Raw genomic sequence first — 21,645 nt, 5'->3', positions numbered from 1 at the left:
AAAAAAGTTCTCTAATCCTAAGTATTTGAGGACCCTATGGATGAAAACTGGAAAGAACAGACCATGCCTCTTATACTTGCTCCTAGGTACCTCCACAATGGTTTCAATGAAAAATGAAGGAAAACAAATGGAACTATTGGTGATGAGGGCATAAAGAAAGAAACACTTGTCTATAGGGATTGTATGGACATGAGAGATAAGGAAGATGTTGTGACAAACTATCCTAAAGAAGATATAATTAAGCTCAGTTAACTCACTTGAGGTAATACTTGGGTCAGAACCCCGAGTGACTGATCTTCCACAAAAAACATCTATAACATCATCAATACGAGGAGACTCAGAGTATGGATAAGTAGGTCTACAAACCAGTGGTACATCAAGAGCATTAGATACGATGTCCCTAGTTATTGTAAACGTTACACCATGTATCCATGATGTCAAGTATTGACCATTGCAAACATCCTCACACACTGAGAGATTCGAATAGAATTCTCTAATCAAGTCCGTTGGAGGGGGTTGTATATTTGTATACAGAGACAACCAATGCCTAGACTATAGATTCCCACGGACAGAAAGATACAATTCATCTAGATTGATTTGCCTTTCTCCCCAAATAGACCTATGCTTAATCAAGGTTTGAAAGGTTTGCTCATTTACATGTGTTTGGAACCTTAATTTATCAAACACCACTTTAGGTTCGAATGCAGCTTTGGATTTTCCCTTCTTAGCCCTCCTCAGAGCCATAACTAACTGATGGTCAGCAATGGAAACACGATTAGCTCACTAAAAAAAAAAAAAAAAAAAAAACCAAAAACCGCATTACGAAGAGATAAACACAACACCCATATTCTAATCCTCCTATTGCACAAGATGCATAGACACACATTGTGCATGAAGTACTACTTCGGTAAACCCTAAATATATTCGGCAATTATCTTGATTAGGAAACAATACTAATCAAAGTCTTAAACAATTATTAACAATAGCTTAAAGGGGGAAAACTACTTCCAAAAATACTCATCAAAGTAACGATAAATGTTTCAGCACTAAATACTCATTTTCCAACTTCGTTTAAATTTGTTCATACTTTCTCACCCACCAACACACAAATAGCCACGGGGACAAATATATACACACAAACACATACTCATTTCCCAATTGTAACTTCATATTATATATATATATATATATATATATATTTTTTTTTTTTTTTTTCGTCTTGGTTTTTTTAATCCATCAACAGTACATAATATGCTAAACCAAACCCAACTATCAAAGCCATGAAAGGTATAAAACCTATCAACAACTAAGTTTGCAATGACTCGTATAGAACTAAACACCCACGTTCATGAAAATCCCCAATTTCACTTGCAAACCCACATTCTAATCCTCCAACTTTTGTATTTCATTAGAGTCCATGACATTTTTCAATGAGATGTATAAAACTTGTCGACAAAATGCATACACAAGGGCCCATTAACCAGTTCTAACATTTGCACCCACAATCATGAAATCCCCAAATTGCCAAGCATGCATTATTAGCCCTAGATTTTTAGTTTTCAACAAAATCTAATGTACTTTTTGCAACTACAGAGTATTAAACAGGCAAACAACATTCATACTACCTAACCCATTAAGCATTTCAAATCCAAACACCCAATTTCATCACAATCTACATAGACAATGAAATTTGAAATTGAGAACAAAACTTGGAGAATAATGCACCACCATGTGTAATTTTAAAGACAATAACGGTTAAAAGAGTCTTAGTGCATAAAATCTTCAAAGAATTTGCGTGGGAAATTGTCGATTCTAGCCAAATGTGTCGAGAGTAATCGAAAACCTTATTCTCAATTAATGCAGATTTTGCAGAAATGGTGAACTTATCATCGTAGGTTAGGGCATAACTTGATTTTTAGGTACTCGAGTTACTTAATTATTGAAGAATCGAGTTACTTGCAACTTCACTCGATAACAATGAAATCGAGTTACTCCCTTTTGGTTCCAGGTCCAGTCCAGACCTTTGGACTGATCCAGATGCAATCCAAGAGGAATCCAAGTGTCTAAAGGGGTCTTGTGAATAACTCAATTTCCCTATAATTGAGGTACGTGCAATGTAACTTGAAAACACCAAAATCGAGTTATGCACCTTTGATTCCAAGCCTAGTCCAGAACTTTGGACGGATCCAGATGCAATCCAGGAGGAATCCAATGAGGTAGAAGGGTCTTGTGAGTAACTCGATTTCCTTATAATCGAGTTACGTGCAACGTAACTCGATAATAACAAAATCAAGTTACTCCTTTTTGGTTCCAGGTCCAGTCCAGAACTTTGTACGAATCCAGATGCAATCCAAGAGGAATCCAAGTGTCCAGAGGGGTCTTGTGAATAACTCGATTTCCCTATAATTGAGTTACGTGCAACGTAACTCAATGACAAAAAAATCGAGTTTTGAAGAATGCATTTCACCTTAAATTGAAAACTCTTGCAGAACTGTTCACAACCATACTAATTTTACCTGTTTATTCATCATAAAATTTGATCTGTTCACAACCACTTCCATAAACAAATCATCCATACAATTCCAACCACATCCATAAACAAATCATCCATTCATTTCCAACCACATCCATACAATCTACAAAGGAAATAAAGAGCCATTATACTTTTAAAACAATTGAACCAAGTTGTTCACAAAGTAAGTACAACCATTTATACATAAATGATGTCTTCTCATACTTTACAAAAAGAGATTTGGGTTCAAGTAGAGCCACAAAAACTGTCTCTTTGCCACAAATCTCATATCTGCATAAGTATAAAGAAAAATACATCAATACTGCATCTACTAGAAGAAGCAACTATTTGTACAACTAATCACAAGATTGCCCAAAGTTCAGCTAAATTTGATACATTGATATTACTATCATGGTTCCAATTTAAAAATTACTCTAGGAATCTTAATTATAACTTATATAATTTAATATCTACAAATTTAGGGGAACACTAAATTCGCCAATTAAAAATCAACTCCTTCGTCCATTATTAACCAATACATATATCATCGTAGTTTAGACCTCTAGCATCATGCATTCCTAAACATGTGAATTCATAAGGAACACGCTAAGACCAACACGTGAGATCATGGGTTCGTTTTCTAACCAACACGTTAAGACCACCTATAAGGAAATCCTACCTGTAAATAAATATTCCAACGCGCCCATGAGATGGAAGAACTACACTAATGACTCATCACCCCATATTAATAAGGCGTAATACAAAAGTCAAGTGCTCTTAGAACCTCATACTAGTAATTAAGGCGTAAATAATGCTATACTATACCCTTCAATTAACAATGCTAAGGCTAAGCCATAGAAATTAATTTGCTGGTTGGATTCAGTTCATGAACTGATCATATAATCAAAGCTATACCTCAATTATCTGTATCTCTATATTAATTGTACGTAATATTTTGCCAAAGTGTGGACCTAATATATATATATATATATTAGGGTGGCTTACTATCTCTCTTGCCCACTTCATGACCTCTTTAGCCATATGGGCAGTTCTATATGTAACCAACCACTTATTTTATTTAGAAGCAATAATTAATGCGTAGAAAATGAGATCTTCAAACTATATATTAAGTTATAATTAATGTAATCTCACTTCCACATAAGTCTACTATACTAACACCACTCTTATTCTGCACTAATCACAATATGTTATCTGAACAATTGTGATTTTTTTTGTGTCGAAGTTATTGTTTATGTAATCCTTAGTGTTATTGGGTTGTGATTGCATTGTTTTTACTGTAAATGGAAAAATGAAGAGGCTAGTAGTCTGACTCCGTCTATCGCTATTTGCATAGGTTCCTACATATTAGAGCATCAATCCCTACTTTACTAGTGCACATGAGGGCATTGAAAATAAACAAATAAACATATTGAACTTTCTCTTTTGGTTGAAACAGAAACATACTTAACTATCAGCAAATCTCAAATCTCTAATATGGTATGTCTTTATCAGCATGTGAAATTTATACCTTCCAAACTCAAAAGACACGAACTAATTAAAAGTGACTTGGGTATCCCAAATCTGTAATGATACGTGTTTACAAATTTATGTCTTTCAAACTCAAAATAAGTGAACTAATTTGCCTCAACTTTACCAATGCATGTGTGCACTGACAATAAACAAATAGTAAATAATATTAAACTTTCACTTTAGGCTGAAACAGAAACATACTTAACTTTCAAAAGGCCTCTAAGTCTCTAACGGTATGTGTTAAATATTGGTAAACAAAATGTTATCAAATTTATATACCTACGTGAGGCAATTAAAAGTGAGATTACATTTTCATTTAATACTTAATGAGTAGAAGTTTTTGTTCATATAATTAGTTGACATTACATGAAATATAAACCATTTTCCATATTGGCCAAACAATATAAATGTTTCCGAGTTCATTTTCAAGATATCAAACAAACAAACAAAATGACTCAATTTTCTAAAAAATCATTTCAAGAAAATAATTAAATCTCCACACAAAAAAAAAAAAAAAAAAAAAAAACATCAGTTTCCATTAGAACAAACAATAAATCTAAATAACATAATATCCAGATATCCAAAAAGATTAAATTCACATATATTTTTAGAACCAACTTTGATTTTTTTGGCATGTGGGAAAGTGCTCACATGGCACTGCGCGCTGTCCACTATAGTTTAAGCCATACAATTATCAATTATGATCTTATATAATTGTTTACCCCACAATTTTTGTTGAAGATTAAGGATGGAGGAGGCAAAAATTAAGCCATAGCTAGTAGCTATTCTACCCTCTAAGAAATTAATGCCAAATAGGAAGAGATTGGGCTCAGTGCATTAGACTGTTGATATTAGGGCTGTCCATCCAATCCGGAGATCCGACCCACCCGAAGAATCCGACCGGATCTGACCCGATCAAGTCACCGGTCGGCGACGGGTCTGTTGTTCCAAAAACCGACAGCGGCGGATCGGTCTCGGTTTTCCTCTCTAGAACCCGAAAAAACCCGATCCGACCGATGTACTAGGTATTTCTAGAAAAAAATTCCAGATTTCGGCAATTATTTCCAGATTCCGGTGACTTTCTCCAGAATCCGGTGGTATTTTCCAGATTCCGGCCTCAAATTTCCAGATCCCGACTTCAAATTTTCAGATTTTGGCACCAGATTTTCATATTTCGGTGACTTATCAAGTAGATCGAGTGATATTTTGTCCAAATCTAGTGAGATCTCACCAGATCCGGTGAGTCTCCGCCGGATTTGACGTTTTTTCGCCTGAAATCAACAATTATGGCAGGATTTTTCACCATGGACGGTTCTGACCGAACCGACCGTGCTTCCGGTGCAAAACCGACCGCACCGATCCGACTCCCTCGCCGGTCGGCGGCGGGTCAGTAGTTGTTCAACCCGATTCTATCGGGTCGGTCTCGGGTTGGGCACAAACCCGACCCGGACCGACCCGTGGACACCCCTAGTTGATATAATGACACATTGACAAGTATCTTTTTTGACTATGTGTTATCATTGTAATGAATCTATTGCAGTACACCTAAGCTAAGTCCAAATACTTTTATAGGAAGCTGACTGCACACAGCACGCGCTCTGAGCTATAACTTGACCTTATATTCCTTTATCAATGAACAAGTGATTTAAGGTACTAAAAATACAATATAATAGTAATTTTTAATTTGAATATATGTGCCAACACCGCCATTTCCGAATGTTCAAATTCATGACTTACTGTTTGATTATATATAAAACTAGTTTAACAAAGACTTTTTTTATTAACAAAGTATATGCCTGACGAGATAAACCAATTGAAAGCAACTACCGCTCTGTTTCTGTTCAATCAAAACTCCTGTTATTCAGTGGAGAAAAAAATAAAGATAAAAAAAAGGAGATAACTGAAGAAAGAGAACCAATTGGAACCAATTTTCTCCACGATTTAAAAATGAAGTCAATGTAATTGGTCATCATCACTATCAAACTTTTGACTATCGGGGGCTATGGGGATACAATTTCTATGATATTTTTTTTTTACATGTTGGGTTGCCATTTGCAATATCCCTAAAAAAAAATTCATTTATTTTTTTATTTCTCCTTAATCACTAAAAAAAATTAAAAAAGAAAGCAAATTGGGTTCCATCTAATTAATTCGCATATGGTTTTATATATATGTGTGTGTGTAAGAGAGATTTTATTTTTTATTTTTTGATGAATATGCATACATAATATATTAACAATAACACAAGACAAGAACCTATGAAACCATGCTCGTAAAACATCTTTAACCATTGGCGGAGTGCCATTAGGATTTGGCTCCCCCATTTAGACCAAAAAAAAAAAAATCTTATGTATAAATTATTAAATGGTATATACCAGTTACTTTTTTTTTTGTTATAGAAACAAACACACATAAAAGGAGAACAGGGTTCTAACATAAATAAACAATTTATATCTAACATGATAGACCAAAAATGTATTGACCCCTTGTGATGGATTAATTTGATTAATTAGTCGAGTTTAATTAATTAATCAATTTAATATGCAAACGCGTGGTAGCAAAAACAAATCACCAATAAACTAAAGTACAACGGAAAATAAATTTGACACTGTGATTTGTTTACGAATGGAGAAAACCTCCAAGGCAAAAACTCCACCGGGTGATTTTAAGGTCACCACTCCTAAGAATCCACTATTATCAAAACAAGCGGTTACAAGTAAAGAAATCCCAATACCTTCTACCAACTTACAGTTGAACCCTTACCCTAATACCCAATTGGACTTGTTCTGTAGTGACAATCTCTCCTTTTGATGCACGGCTCCCAGTACGTGACTAACCAATTGCGCGGATCCCAGTACGCGACTTCAATCACCAACTTGAGAAAGATGTTGACTGCAAAGTTCTTCAGTTCATCCACACGATGAAAAACAAGAAGATGCTCGGTTACAAAACCCTATGGTGTACAAACACAGCAGCTTCTTCACAATAGAGATGAATTAGGGCAAACTTTGTCTCCGGTCACAAATTTCTTGAACAGACTTTGCTCAATGCTTGTACAACTTGTGTTCTCTTTGACGGTCCTTAAGATAATCATTTTATATGTCTAGGGTTATGAGAAAAGAAGGCCCAAAGACATATCCACGGATTAGAATCAAAACAGATCTGAAATTCTGTTTTTCTTAAACCTCGACAGATAGCATGTGTTGAGATGCTGTCGAGCCACGGGGCTGAAACAGCTTCTTAAGCTTGATAGATACTAGCTGTCGAGCTTTAATGACAGTCACTTCTTCAGCTTGTTTCTCGGAAAAACTTGCATGGCTTTAACACTTGATCTTGAAACCTTGTTTCTTGAAGTATTAAAAACATCCTAGATCTACCCAAATACAAGTAAAGTGGGTTTTGTCAAATGATTAGCCAATTACATAAAATAATGACATATGTTCCTAACAAGTGAAACACATATGTTCTAACATAACATAATTAATTACTTAAATTAATTGGACATTCATAAATTTAAAATTAACATAGTTATCCTCACAATTATGTATGAGAATCACAAACTAATGGACATAGGATCTAAATGTTGTTGGTCCTCAAAATGGTTATCCAAATGACAATGTTATACCCCTTAGAATGAGGATTTTATATATGAAGTTACCACTTAATTTAATTAAAAGGAAAATTAAGAAAACCTTCAAAACACAACTTGAAATTTGAGATTACATTGTTGTTTAATAAGGGAACTAATTTGCCTCAACTTTACTAGTGCATATGTGCACTAACAATAAACAAACAATAAATAAGATTAAACTTTCACTTTAGGCTGAAACAGAAACATACTTAACTTTCAAAAGGCCTCTAAGTCTCTAATGGTATGTGTTAAATATTGGTAAACAAAATATTATCAAATTTATATACCTACATGAGGCAATTAAAAGTGACTTGGCAGCCCAACTTTTATGTGGGCTTGAAGATTTTGGTAATGCAAGATCCCCCTCTGATAATCATCGATTTCCCACAAAACAAATGCAGCACAAAACAGTAATCAACGGCTAAGCAACGTACCTGTAATCAACGGTAGCGGGTACGGTGAGGGTTCAACGGAAGCACCAGGGTTCTGGCAACAACGACTGATCGAAGAGGGTGAGGGAGATTGGATAGGGAGAGTGAGACTGATGGAGAGTGGGGGAGAGTGAGGAATATTGATCGCAGAGAGTGAGGGAGAGTGATGGAAGAGAGAAAGGGAGAGTGTACAGGGAGAGAGTGAACAAGTGTTGTGAGATGTTAGGCATTCAAGTTGTTAAGGCAAACTCGATTTTCAAGTTACTGAGTTATGGATGTATACATAAGCATTTTTTATTGGAAAAAGTCACATCTGCTTTGCCAACGTGGCACAAATCTCATGCTAACTCGACTATACGAGCATCGAGTTCTTCAATGAATCTCAACCCTCATATTATCGAGTTTTAAAACAGGGGCATATCCCTATATAGTTTGAGAAATGGGGCAAAATGCTGAAAATTTTTGCAGAAATGGGTAAAACCCCATTTTGGCCTTTGCACAAGATAGCAACATTCTTTTAAGTTTTTTACACGTTATGTTATAATCCTTGTAATTCAACTAATACATTTTTGTATTTTCAATAGAAATATCTAGGATTCAAATTCAAATCCTTTAGCCCATTGTAACTCTCAAATTATTAAGAAAAAAAAAAAGACACATTGCTGCTTCAAATGTTAGGCACATTGATTAATGATGAACAAGCACTTTTGTTTAGTAAGATGGTAAAGTCGCTTTTACATGTGTTTCATTGGTATTTTTAGAACAGTGTTAGAGTGTAAGCCTAATGGGCTTAGGTATATAATTGTAGATTACTTGTACACTACACAGTTTAATATATAATCTTTCAGGCTTTCACATGCATATTGCGCTAAATGGTAATATTGTCCTGTGTCCACAAACCATGCACAGGAACAAAGCTGAAAGCCAAGATATACATACATATATAAGATGTAGATCACATCCTATTATTGAAAATATAAAAGAGCAAAGAGAATCCTAATTGACAATGATAGAGGAAGTCATACATCCTTGTAATGGTAGTCACTCTTCACACCAAATGATCATTTTGTTGCAGCGATCATTTGCTTTTATTTATCACCAGTCGTCACTTCTATTTTTCAGAGATTTTGATATGCAATCCGTTTGGAAACACCAAACCAGGTTTTCTGATTATGTCCCCTCCTTTGGTCACAGTCCACCTAATGGTTTCAAGAAGACCATTTACACAATCATTTTTCATAGCATTTGAATTTGAATTTTTGAATTCAACATGTTTTGGGTCAATCACAACCATGTACTGTAAATTATGAGAGCATTTATATAATGTATATTATAATTTTGAAAATTTTGCAATTACGTCTTAATTCAAAATTAATTTGAAGTGTACATCCTTCCTTTTAAATCAAAATTATGAGGTATTTGTAATATGCACCAAACTACAATAATCCTTACAATCAATATTCTAATTTGAGGTGAATGACCATGAGACACATGTGGAACAAGGTGGGGTTTTCTCTTGAAAGATTTTTTGGGTATTATAACCATAGAGAGTTGTAATATTTTATATGAATGTTATGTGAGTTTGTATTAATTCCTAAAGAAGGGATATTATTTTATTTGCTATGAACTCAAGTATGGATATAAACCGATTTAGTTGTAGTGAATTTGTTTGAAGCTGGTCAATGTTTTTTCTTTTTTTCCTTTTTCTTTTTCATTTGATGAATGAGTTAAAAATTGTATTAGAACCAACCAAAACACACAATGTTTAAACAGCAGGCCAATTTGGCCTTAACTAGCAGATGACAGAGTTTTCTACGTAATGTTGGTGTTTTTGTGTGTAGTTGATTTGTTTTCTTACCGGTTTGAGATGTTAGCTTAGTATTATTTGAAGTTGGTCCATGTTAGCTTAGTATTATTTAGTTGTAGTGAATTTATTTGAAGTTGGTCCATGTTTGTTTTTTTCTTTTTTCTTTTTCTTATGATGAATGAGCAAAAAATTGTATTAGAACCAGCCAAAACACACACTGTTTAAACAGTAGGCCAATTTGGCCTTAACCAGCAGATGACAGAGTTTTCCACATAATGTTGGTGTTTTTGTGTGTAGTTGATTTTTTTTTATTTTTTTGGTGCTGGTTTGAGATATTAGCTTTTTTTTTTTTTGGAGAAAGGTAGATGATTAAATAGTTTATTTTATCTTTCTTCCTTTTTATGAATAAAACCTGACACCTTTGGTTTGATCAATTGGCATGAAAAGGAAAACTGAATGATATCAAATTTTATGTTAATAGTTAATACCTGTATTTTGTAATTAAGTAATGGAGAAAACTGGCCATCAGCAGCTTGGCAACGTCAGCTCCTACGCAAAGTCTCACTCCCCCACCAAAGGCCATGAAAGTTTTAGACCCTGCATGCAAGTCTTTTCCCTTTTCCCCCCATAACATTCAATTAGAACTAGAAAAGAAAAATAAAATTTAATAGATTAAGAAAAAACTCTAAGAAGAAATGCTTATATAAATTTACCTTCCATCGCCACGGGTTGAATGCAAGGGGGTCATCGTATTCTGTTGGACTCAAATGAAGGACTGATGGAACCACCATAATAGTCCAACCTGCTGGAATTGTATATCCTGTAAAATTACAATTCTCTATTCATCATCTGTTGATTTTGGTTACACCAGGGACAACATGTCAAATGAAAATTAAAGGATTTTTTATATGTTCCTTAATTATGGCTTATGCTATGTAACTTTATTTTTTATTCTTCTATTAATTTATGCAATCTTTTTTAACTGTGTTTGGTATGTGTAATAGAAATGCAACATGATTCTATTCTGAAATTTCAATCAAACACCATCCATTTGATCATAAGAAACTTGAACTTGCCTTTCACTTCGACATCTTTCAGGGCTTTTCTGAAAATTCCTGGGACAATATTTGCCAATCTAACTGTTTCATTGATTACCTGCCAAAGTGACAAAGCAAATTTACTAATAAAAGAGACTCTAGAAATCCTAAACCTAGATATATATATATGGTTTTCTGGTTTAATCCAACTCACCATTTGTGTAAATGTCATCGATTTATACTCTTGCCATGTAATTTCACCATCTTCATTATCTCGGCTTCTAATAATGGTCTCATGCTCTTTCTACAATTAATGTGATTAAGAAATCAATTACCATGTTGTTTTTTGTTCTTTCTACAATGTGATTAAGAAATCAATTACCATGTTGTTTTTTGCTATTTATTATTATTATTTTTTTGAGGGTAAACAAGTTTTATATTATGTAACACAAACCACTAATTCTGCTAGCACTTCAGGATGGTCAGAAATGAACTTAATAAGTAATGTCATGGCCGAGGATGTAGTTTCGTGAGTAGCAAAAAGGAGCATAAAGACTAAATCCACAGCGATTGCTTCATTTAAAATTTTGTCCTCCTTCCTCACTTCCTCAAGTATAAGGTTCAAGAAATCTTGGTGAGGTGTTGTAGATTTCTTCCTCTCTTCTAAAATATCCTTAATCACCTTTGTAGCATTCTTACGTCCCTGATTCATTTCAGTAAAATTTGTTTAGTTGCTTCATGTAGTTGCCTTGAAGAGATATACACTGAGATAGTATAATGATAAAACTTAGAAGAAATAAGTAGAAACCATAAAATTATTTGGTGCTATATATAAATTTTCTTTCCTTTCTAATTCCTTCAAAAAAAAATTCTTTCCTTTCATGAGTCATATATACCCATTTTTCTAATAAGATGGATTTTTTTTTTTAATAGTTTGTGTTGGAGCATTTTAATATCAAATAATTAAAATGAATAAATGTTATAACATAAATGTAAAGATGTGGGAGTGAATATGGAAGATGAGGAGTTAGTAAAAATGTTTAATTCCACATTGAAAAATGAGAGAGACTATTTTGTTCTTTTTAATTGTGGTGATTAATAGGCTAACATGGATTGTCTCAGATATTGAGACAGATACGTGCGCAAGGGGGAGGTGAAGGGTGGAGAGAGCGCCGCGCCTCAATCCAAATAGTGTTGTGTAATTTTTCTTCTTCAAATTAATAATATTCAGAAGTATTATTCAATTTCTCGTTGTGTTATTTTCATTATCATTGTGTTTGCACCAAATAGTTTGTACATATGCATTGTAGTGTGAATTTAGTACCTGTAAACATGCATGGTATGCGGTTCCCGGGATGTTCAAAGGAAATGAGATAAGGCCATCCATAAAAGCTTTGAAATTTTCTCTCAGCTTTCTTGAGGCCTTTGATTCATCATAACTCATCAGTTTTTTAGCAAAATACTGGAATATCATCTGCCAATAATTAAATCAATATTTTGGTAAAGCATGAATGAAAATGAGTGTTGGGTTCATGGTGACATAGGTTAGAGTGCCTTCTTGAAATGGAAGAGCTTTACGTCAGGTCAATTTTAACTAATTAAGTTATAATACAAAAATTGATAAATATTCTCTTACACTCATTTTACATGTACTCTTTTATACAACATTGTTGATTGTATGTGCTGATATACACATTTTAAAGGTGAAAAAAGCAATAATGAGTGTGAGAGAATCATCGTTATTCCCATCAAGTTTTATTTCTATTTTGAAATTTTCACTGTTTCTTGTAAAAAAGAGTATTTTGTAAGATGATTAACTCTCCCAAGAATGAAGATGATTTACCTCTGAGGTTACTTCTTTAATGTCCACAGTGCCATGTCTAGCCCATGAATGAAGGTGTCTGCGAGTTGCTTCATTTATTTCATACATTGACTTTCCCTTTAAATTTTCAGGGCCAACAAGCTGTAGTATCAGGTTCCTGAGGTATTTGTGAACCATTCCATGATACGAGATCAGGCTTTGTTGCCCAAAAATTTCGTTAAAACTCTGTGTGTACGATATTAGGAAAGACGTCCCCTCTTGTTGGAAAATGAAATGATTGACTTCTGGATCAGTTGATACCACCACGTTCCGACCAACAAGATTGGTTCGAAACAATGACCCATATCTAGTAGAGGAAAAAAAGAAAAGAATGAAAGACACATTTCCCCGATTTATCTAAAACAAAGAAGAAATTCAAAACAGTTGACATGTCATATTATATATATATATATATATATAGCAATATCATATTATATGCAGATGCTTTGGGGGCCATCTATTATTTTCTATAATTTATGAAATATTCACACAGTTAAATAGTGCACTTATGATTTAGATATTCTAACCAAAAGATGGCCATTATATCTATAAACGAGCTTAATTGGCAACTAAGAAATTTATAATAGTCTATAAATTTTTTGTTTCAAATACAAATCGAACATAGAGCTCATCGCCAAGCTAGAAAATGTTTAAATTCGGTTATTTTCTTGTTGAATAAACATGAGCTAGTTTATGGGCTGTTGGATTAACTTATTTTTTTCCTATATATAGAAACAATATATATGATGCCCTAAATTAATTGAATATTGATTGAGTGCTTGTTGAGTATCACATTAGGCATACATTAGATTGACTTAGGCTTTATAAACGACTATAAAGAATCTTAATTATAATTAAACTAATCATTTTAAAGGTATAACACAAATATAACTTGCGTATTTTTCTTAGATTATTACAAATGGTATCACAGCCCACCTAGTAACCCTATGTGGGCTCATCACCGCCCCACAGGGTGGCCCCTGACAAGTATGTGTGGGCCCAAATTGATTGAATATTGTGTGGGTAAGTGTTGAGTCTTACTTTGGACATATTCTAAATTTACTTGAGTTTTACAAACATTTACAAAAAATTAGTATAATGTAAATGTGTCTAATACTTTTCTTTGAGTCGTTATACTATGAGTACAATTTTTAACCCCTCACAACTAGTAATTAGTAACTAAACTATAGTTGAATTTTAATTATTTTTATTTATGAACTTATAAAAATTAGATTAATTAATCTTGTAATTAAAAATTATATATTTTATACTATAAAATGGACTATTTATATTATCAATAAATTACAAATTATAATTTGATAAATTAATTATAAAATTTTTATATGTATACATAATTACACAATGTAATACACACACACATTGAGTTTCATATTCACAAATTGGCTCATGATCATATTATTATATTCAAGGTCAACTTGTGTAATAGTTGAGCCTTAGCTTAGGTTATCTATAAAATTTGTTTTACTTTTGGTTGACCTCATAATATTGTACCACATAAATTTTTGAAATCTCACAATTTTACATGTTATAATCCTAATATATACTTTTAATTTGAATTTAAATTTCATTATTTATTTACACACTCCATTAGAATCTTAGTACATTATATTTTTTTGAAATAGTATTATTTAATTTCGTGAGTTCCAATTAGCTCAACTGGTAAAGTCTCTGATGGTTGAATAAGAGATCTGGGGTTCAATCACTGCTTACACCAAAAACTGATTGGTGTCTTGGTTTGATAACAAATAGCGCTCATCAGGAGCGAACGCCATAGGTTGAAACTTTCTAAAAAAAAAAATATTATTTAATTCCATATACAAACACAATCATAACATATGCATAATACTAGAATATATATATATACCCAACCGACTCACACTCCTAGCAGCACACGAATCCTAATTCACTTGAATTTGGAGTCTATAATACTACTTGCTAGCCACGGAATATTAATACAAGCCCATATGTGGGCTTTTACATTATGTGTTGAACCACGTGCTTTATGCAACCAACAAATAGAAGCCAAAACTAAAATTTTGAATAAAACTTATCCATTGGTTTAATAAAAAAATGAGAAGAATACTCTAATACCTTTTAAGATTTTAAAGTCATTTTTGCTAGTTTCAACTAGGCTCAGCGCTTTTTTTTTAGACAAAATTATAAATTTTATGCAAAGAAAAAAAAAAGAATACAAAGCTGAAAGCATGGCCACAACAAAATAGAGTTGAAAAAACAGAAAAGGAAAAACAACAATAAATATATTTAGTAACAGAAAGCAATATTTACTAGCAACAGATGTAGACAACATTATCAACATACAATAGAGAGCAATATTAGCTTACACCAGATCCAAAAAATATATTGAAGCTTGGGAATTGAAAAAGTAAAATTTCTAATCAAGCCAGTGGTCTGACATGTGAGGAGTTTCAATAGTAAAAACTAATAATAAATGAGTGAAAATATTAAAAGGTGAAAAGCAACTTTGGAAGGAATACTAAGGGTCTGTTTGGATAGAACTTATTGCTGAAAACTGAAAACTGAAAATTGAAAACATTGTAGCAAAATAATTTTAAAATGTGTGAATAGTACCGCGGGACCCATTTTTAATGAAAAAGTTGCTGCAAAGTAAAATTTGTGGGTCCGTGAACAGTGCACGAATGCACTGTTCACAGAAGACTGGGTCAATAACTGCGGCTGAAAAAAAAAAAAAAAAAACCAAAAAACTGAAAACGCAAACGCAGCATTTTTCAGTGGAATCCAAATGCCCTCTAAATGTGGACAAATGTGGGGGGAAGGGGGGGGAATAATTTTTCATGTGGGGGCCAGATCTTAGAAAAATGGTTCAAGTATCCAATTTTATCTGCTCTAAATAATTTTTTAAAACTTGGGGGGGGGGCATGGCCCCCCAGTCACCAAAGTAACTCCGCCCCTGATTATTATCAAATAGAAATACGATTTCAATAGTAATTTTAATTTGTTTATTAAAATTATTATATTGGTGTGTATTTTTTTGAGTGTATAATTTATTAAAAAAAACATGCATGACAAATGAAGAACAAAATGGAGGAAGGTATGCAATTGCCACTCACTCTCTCTCTCTCTCTCCGCAGTTGAATAAGATGGATGTAATTTCTTTTTATTTTTCTTATTTAGTGAAAGATCTTTTGACTATTTAGTGGTTTGAGTAACTCTTAATAATTTACTGAATCCTGCACGTAATGTAATGGAAGAATTTTAGAGTCTAGACCACCTTACTATATAGGGCTTCGTCGACATTGATAATTTACTGAGTTCTGCATGTAACAATTTGATACTATTGATAGTCAAGATGAGACCAATATAATTTGCAAACACTTTCAATATTGCAACTACTACCAAAGATTCAACAAAAGGGGTGACATCACATCACAAAGGTGGCTTCGAAACTAAGTCAAAAATTGCAAACTGGATGTGGACCATGTGGTTAATTAGAAAGACAACGGAGTTGATTATGTTATGCATGTGTGTTTAGTTCTTACTGTTTTATAATTATCAACTTATATCATCAATATCAGAGTATCAATTCGCACTTAAACATTTCTTGGGAGTTGGGATACAAGTTTCACGCTCTACAAAAAAAGGGATCTTTCTTTTCTAACATTAAATTTCTTGGTGCCAAGCCAATGCATTTTCCACTTGATCAAAATATGCAGTCATCTCCTAATGATAGAGACTCATTACTCGATGCTTGCACTTACTGAAACAGAAGTTTAATTTGAAATTTACTCTAGCTTACTGCTACTTGTCCATAGAATTCCGCTGTAAGTAATAATACCTTGAGTCAATTTATGCAACTGTAAAATTTATCACCGACACTGGACGATGGTTTGTCTTAAAAACATTTTGTATGTGTTCTTTTGCAGATTTAAAGTTTTGTTCACATTCAAGTTGGGAAGAAAACTAACACCGTGAAGATGGGTTGCTTTTGTTGACTATTCTTCCTTTAAATTCAAGACTTGCAACCTTATCCTGACGTTATTTATGCAGATGATAGGCTATATGACTATATATATATATATATATATATGTGCGCGCGCGCGCGCGCCTTGTGAGTCCTTTGTTGTCTATGAAGTGTAGTCTCTAGTATAGTGATCTTTCATGTATTCTATACATAGGCTAGCTCCAAATATTTCGCTTTTAGAGGGCTATTAAGAAATTTAATTATTATTTTTTTTTTAAACTCAAATATATAGAGTTATTGATCAAAACAAAAATACAATTACATGAAATTTTACAATTTTCTTCAACAAGTTTTTATATTTTGAAATCATTATATGATAATTCATTATCAATAATCATTATCTATTATCAATGTGGGTGGGTGTAGCCATTTTATTATTTTGTAAGTTTTTATAATATTTTTATTTTTATGCAATTGTAATTATCTATTTGTTTATATTTTTATAAAAATATTTTAAACTAAATGATGAAACTCAACCTACTAGCATTATATTAATTATTGACTCACATAATTACATTCATTTATACATAAATAAAACATGTGTTTGTTTGGAAACAACTTATTTAATTTTTTTGCTGAAAGTATTGGAGCAAAAAAGTAAAGTGAGGCTGGCAATAATAAAAAAAAAAATATTTTTTTTTTATATTTTAAGCGAAAATCATAGAAAGGGACCACTAGCAGTTAATTGGAACGGAGTTTTTCACTAAAACTTTGTCATTGATAACATGAAACATGAAATGAATAAGCTTGAGTTTTTGTGGGACTTCCTTAGGACCAATAAACAGGAAAAAAAAATCAGCAAAAAGTAGATGCCAAATAGGCCAATTATTCCCTTATCTTATCCACTTCCCATATATATATGTGTGTGTGTGTGCGTGTTTCTCAAAAAAAAAAAAAGGCCAATTATTCAATTTTAATTGGATCCACTTATACACATACAATAAATTCTATATTATAGCTAAAAGTTGAGATATAGTAGTTAATATTGCACTATTCCGGCCACCTCATCAATTACGTCATATTTTTTTTAAATCACTTTTTCTTTTATGATTATTCTATTTTTTATATAAAATAATTAAATATAGATCTTGGATAAACATGTTGATGCACTCCATTACTATTCAACATTTACTATTCATTTGTCTTAAATGCAAATACTTTTGTTCTAAATTACAAACATTACTATTCATTAGATACAAATATTTATTCAGCTATTTAAATTGATTTCAACTTTTAATTTTCTTCTTTCTAATTTTTTTTTTGAGTAAATTCTTCTTTCTAATTTTGAGTAATTTTTAAAATTGAATAATGTATTATCTTTTTAGTGGATCCAATTTCAAGTATCCAAATTAAATGTTAGCACCCAAATCTCCAGCCAAGAAATGCATTTAGTGTCTCTTCATTTATCTACAGTTATAGTGTGTCCTCTTCCAAAATTTTAGTTTTTCACAACCTTATCTTTCTCTCACTCACACATTAATTATTTATTTAAGTTTTACAATGTTATATCTACCAATGCACATTCTAGATACGACCACCTTATCATTTACAACAAAAAATTTAGCGCAATATTAATTGTTCTCCATATTTTTCAATCAAGCTTTATTTTTCACTAATTTGATAAGACATTGATTGTTTTTGTTAGAAAATTTCAAAGTTAAGGCGGCAATAGGAAGACTATTGAGGTGAACAAAATGCACAATCATAAATAATCTTTTTCCCACCCCTTTCTTTTTAGTATTCTTGCATTTAGTCTTGTGAAGTGATTTGGTTCTTTTCCTTCCCAAAATTTTAATAATATTGACTTTTGTTGCTATTAATTGACTTAAAATTATTAACACAGTTTTATTTGACTTATCATTGTTGTGAAAATTCTTGATTTTTATATGAAACATAATGATAATAAAAATTTTTGTGTTTATGTGTAGAGTATCAAAAAAGTAAAAAAAAAAAAAGATTTAGTATAGTAATTTTGTTATCATTGCATTCATGTGTTTGGTAAAATTTATTTTAGAAATCTTATGTGTTTTTCTCAAATCCTTTCGTATTATTTTGGTCATTCTATTATAAATAATCGGCATCTCCACCATCAAATTTTTAGCTGATTTGAGTTAACTTTCTTGGTAAGCTTTTATTTTGCTTACTTGATCATCTTTAAGGAAAATACCAAAAAGAGAATAAGACAAAATATAATTTACTCTAAAGCATCATTATGTTATTAATGTTTTTATGTATAGATACTTAATGAACTTGATTAATTCTTTATTGAAATTCCTATTATCCTTACGCCTATCATCTTATATTAATTTTTGGGGGTTCAAGTGATAGCCTAGCGACAGTCCTTATGATGTCCTATGTTTGTGGTTCAAACTCTCCATCATATGTTACTCTTTAAAGATCTTATTAGAGATATAGATGGTACTTTTGGTTTATGAAACAAGATCAACAAAACATAATTCTTATATAATTATATCTAGACGATACTGTAATGTCACGATTGATGGGTTGGTCTTAATTATTTTACTATAAAATCTAAGAAATTTTGTGGTTTATGAATTTGAAGATTTAATATGTTCATACGTTCATATGATGAAAAAAAAATTTCTTTTTGCATTTTATTTTATTTTATATTTTCACTTTATAATATATAATTTATTGATTATGATCTATTGTATAGTTATCTTTATTTAGTTTCAATTGTTAGGAAAAAAGAGATGCGGATCTATGTTTTGGAGAAAAATATATATATGGTTACAACTTGGTCTAATAATTCTCACACTATAAAATTTCAAGAAAAAAAAATTATTGCATTATATTTCATACATATCTTACTATATATAATACCTAACTACAAAATATATTTTGTTACACTATAAAAAAATTCTAATTTAAAACATAATTTCAAATAACATGTACATATTGACTTTTAAAAAAAATATACAATCTAATATATTAATTCAATAATTATCCAATAAAAAATAATCATATCAAATTTCCAAGTGCATCACGCAAGTCTGTGAATAGTGTATAATAAAAAGATAGGCACTCAAAATTTACAAACATTCACTATTTACTCTTAAAGTTAGAGAAATTGAGATAGTCAAATAGAGAAGAGAGATGAGATTCATGAGAATGAGATTAGAGATAAGATCAAATAGAGAATGAGTGATCTATAGTATGTGTTGCTGCTTGGTTGTGAGATGAGCTGATCTGTGTTATTTGTGATGGGTATCCAAGATTTCAATCATAGTGCGCGCCCGCATGTGTATATGTGTGTGTGTCTATATATATATATATATATATATATATATATTTGTTGGTTGAACCCCCTAACCAACAAATTTAAGTTGCCATTGGGCATGTTCATTCCCACTGAATGTATCAAGTATTTGATGGGTATAAGATTTTATAATCAATTGTTTGATGCTATCCACAACAGACTCTTCCAACATATATATTCCCTTAACTGACCTTCCACCCCAGCACCGTCTAAAGTGAGTCTTCCAACCCCATGGATGACCATGGTGCCGCATATGGGAACTTCCCGCGCAAGATATCAACCCACTTGCTGCGGCTTTCAGAACCCAACTTTTTTTTATATAGCTAGTATAATGCCCATATGATACACCGTTTAATTAAAAAATTATATATAAATAAATTGAAACTATATTAATAATTAGTGAGTCAATTGAAAATGATACTCATATCAAACGTTCCCATGGTATACGAACTTATTAAGTAATTTCAAAAGTTCCTATTTATTCTCAAAAAAATCAGAATATTGCAGTGGTATACTAATAGTTACCTCGTCATTCTCTTCCTGACAAAAGGTGGAATATCATGCAAAGAATAAGGAGAGAAGAACTCGAGCGTTTCCCCAATGATGGGATAGCCCATTGAACCAGGAGGCAGTTTCCCATTGCACCTGGGGTTCGCCTGAGTATAAATCCAATGGCTGAGCTTAACAAACAAAGCTGTAAGGCACATAACAAACACCCACATCTTTTCCAGAAATTGTTTTAGCTTTATGAGAAAGTAGCAACTTCTATAGACAAAAATGGTATGGGAAGTTACTTATAGAAGCCGATGCAATCAACTTTCATTGTTATTTATTTATTTTTGATCAATATCCTTCTGTGGTTTTCAGATGGTAGGTAGTATAGATGATTAGATGTTAGCTTGTCCTCTTTAGAAGTGGTGTGATCAACTCCACCGCCCTCTCATATGAGGGCCCCAGTACTAATTTTCCTGTTATAATGTGGAGGGCTAACCCTATTTGAGAGGATGTGATACACCTAGCAACTTTATTAATATTTTGATGTGTTGCCAAGTCACTCCTAATTGACAAAGAAAATTATCTTTGTTCTTATAAGCTAAGCATCATAATGTCCACACTATGTATCCGTTTGGATACAAGTCTACATTTTGAGTTTGTGTTTTCAGTTTTTTTTTTTTTTTTTTTTTTTCAGCGCGTGGACAGTAATTGGTACTGTTTATGCACATGGATTCACTATAAAGAGACAATGTTACTGTTCACGCACTGTTTATGAGACCCGCAAGCACTTTATTCAGAAAAAAAAAATTAAAAATAGGTCCCACAATACTATTCACACATTTAAATTACTTTGCTACAGTGTTTTCAGTTTTCAGCAATAAGTTCTCTCTAAACGAACCCTATATAATACCACAAGTTTGGCAAGTTTGTTTTTCATGGGTTGGTAAGATGGGTTGGGTCATACAAATGAGAACTGAGTGTTACATATTTGTACGTATATAATTAGGAATTTAGGATTGAGCGTTAGAGATTTTTCATAT

At 32.2% G+C, this 21,645-nt stretch overlaps 1 protein-coding gene across 1 annotated transcript; it reads right to left on the bottom strand.

The window, feature by feature from the left end:
• Nucleotides 1-8,801: 8,801 nt before the first annotated feature.
• On the bottom strand, nucleotides 8,802-20,832 carry LOC142641446 (cytochrome P450 87A3-like). Its single transcript, XM_075815882.1, has 9 exons — nucleotides 20,636-20,832; nucleotides 12,792-13,116; nucleotides 12,273-12,422; nucleotides 11,403-11,651; nucleotides 11,163-11,252; nucleotides 10,988-11,066; nucleotides 10,625-10,731; nucleotides 10,400-10,527; nucleotides 8,802-9,303 (listed from the first exon to the last, which is right to left on the bottom strand). The coding sequence occupies exons 1-9, from the start codon at nucleotides 20,830-20,832 to the stop codon at nucleotides 9,216-9,218; spliced, it is 1,413 nt and encodes a 470-aa protein (XP_075671997.1). The 3' UTR covers nucleotides 8,802-9,215.
• Between the last annotated feature and the right edge of the window lie 813 nt (nucleotides 20,833-21,645).

The sequence above is a fragment of the Castanea sativa genome, chromosome 6 (genome assembly GCF_040712315.1).
Source record: "Castanea sativa cultivar Marrone di Chiusa Pesio chromosome 6, ASM4071231v1".
NCBI lineage: Eukaryota > Viridiplantae > Streptophyta > Magnoliopsida > Fagales > Fagaceae > Castanea > Castanea sativa.
This window is presented reverse-complemented; position numbering and strand designations above follow the sequence as displayed.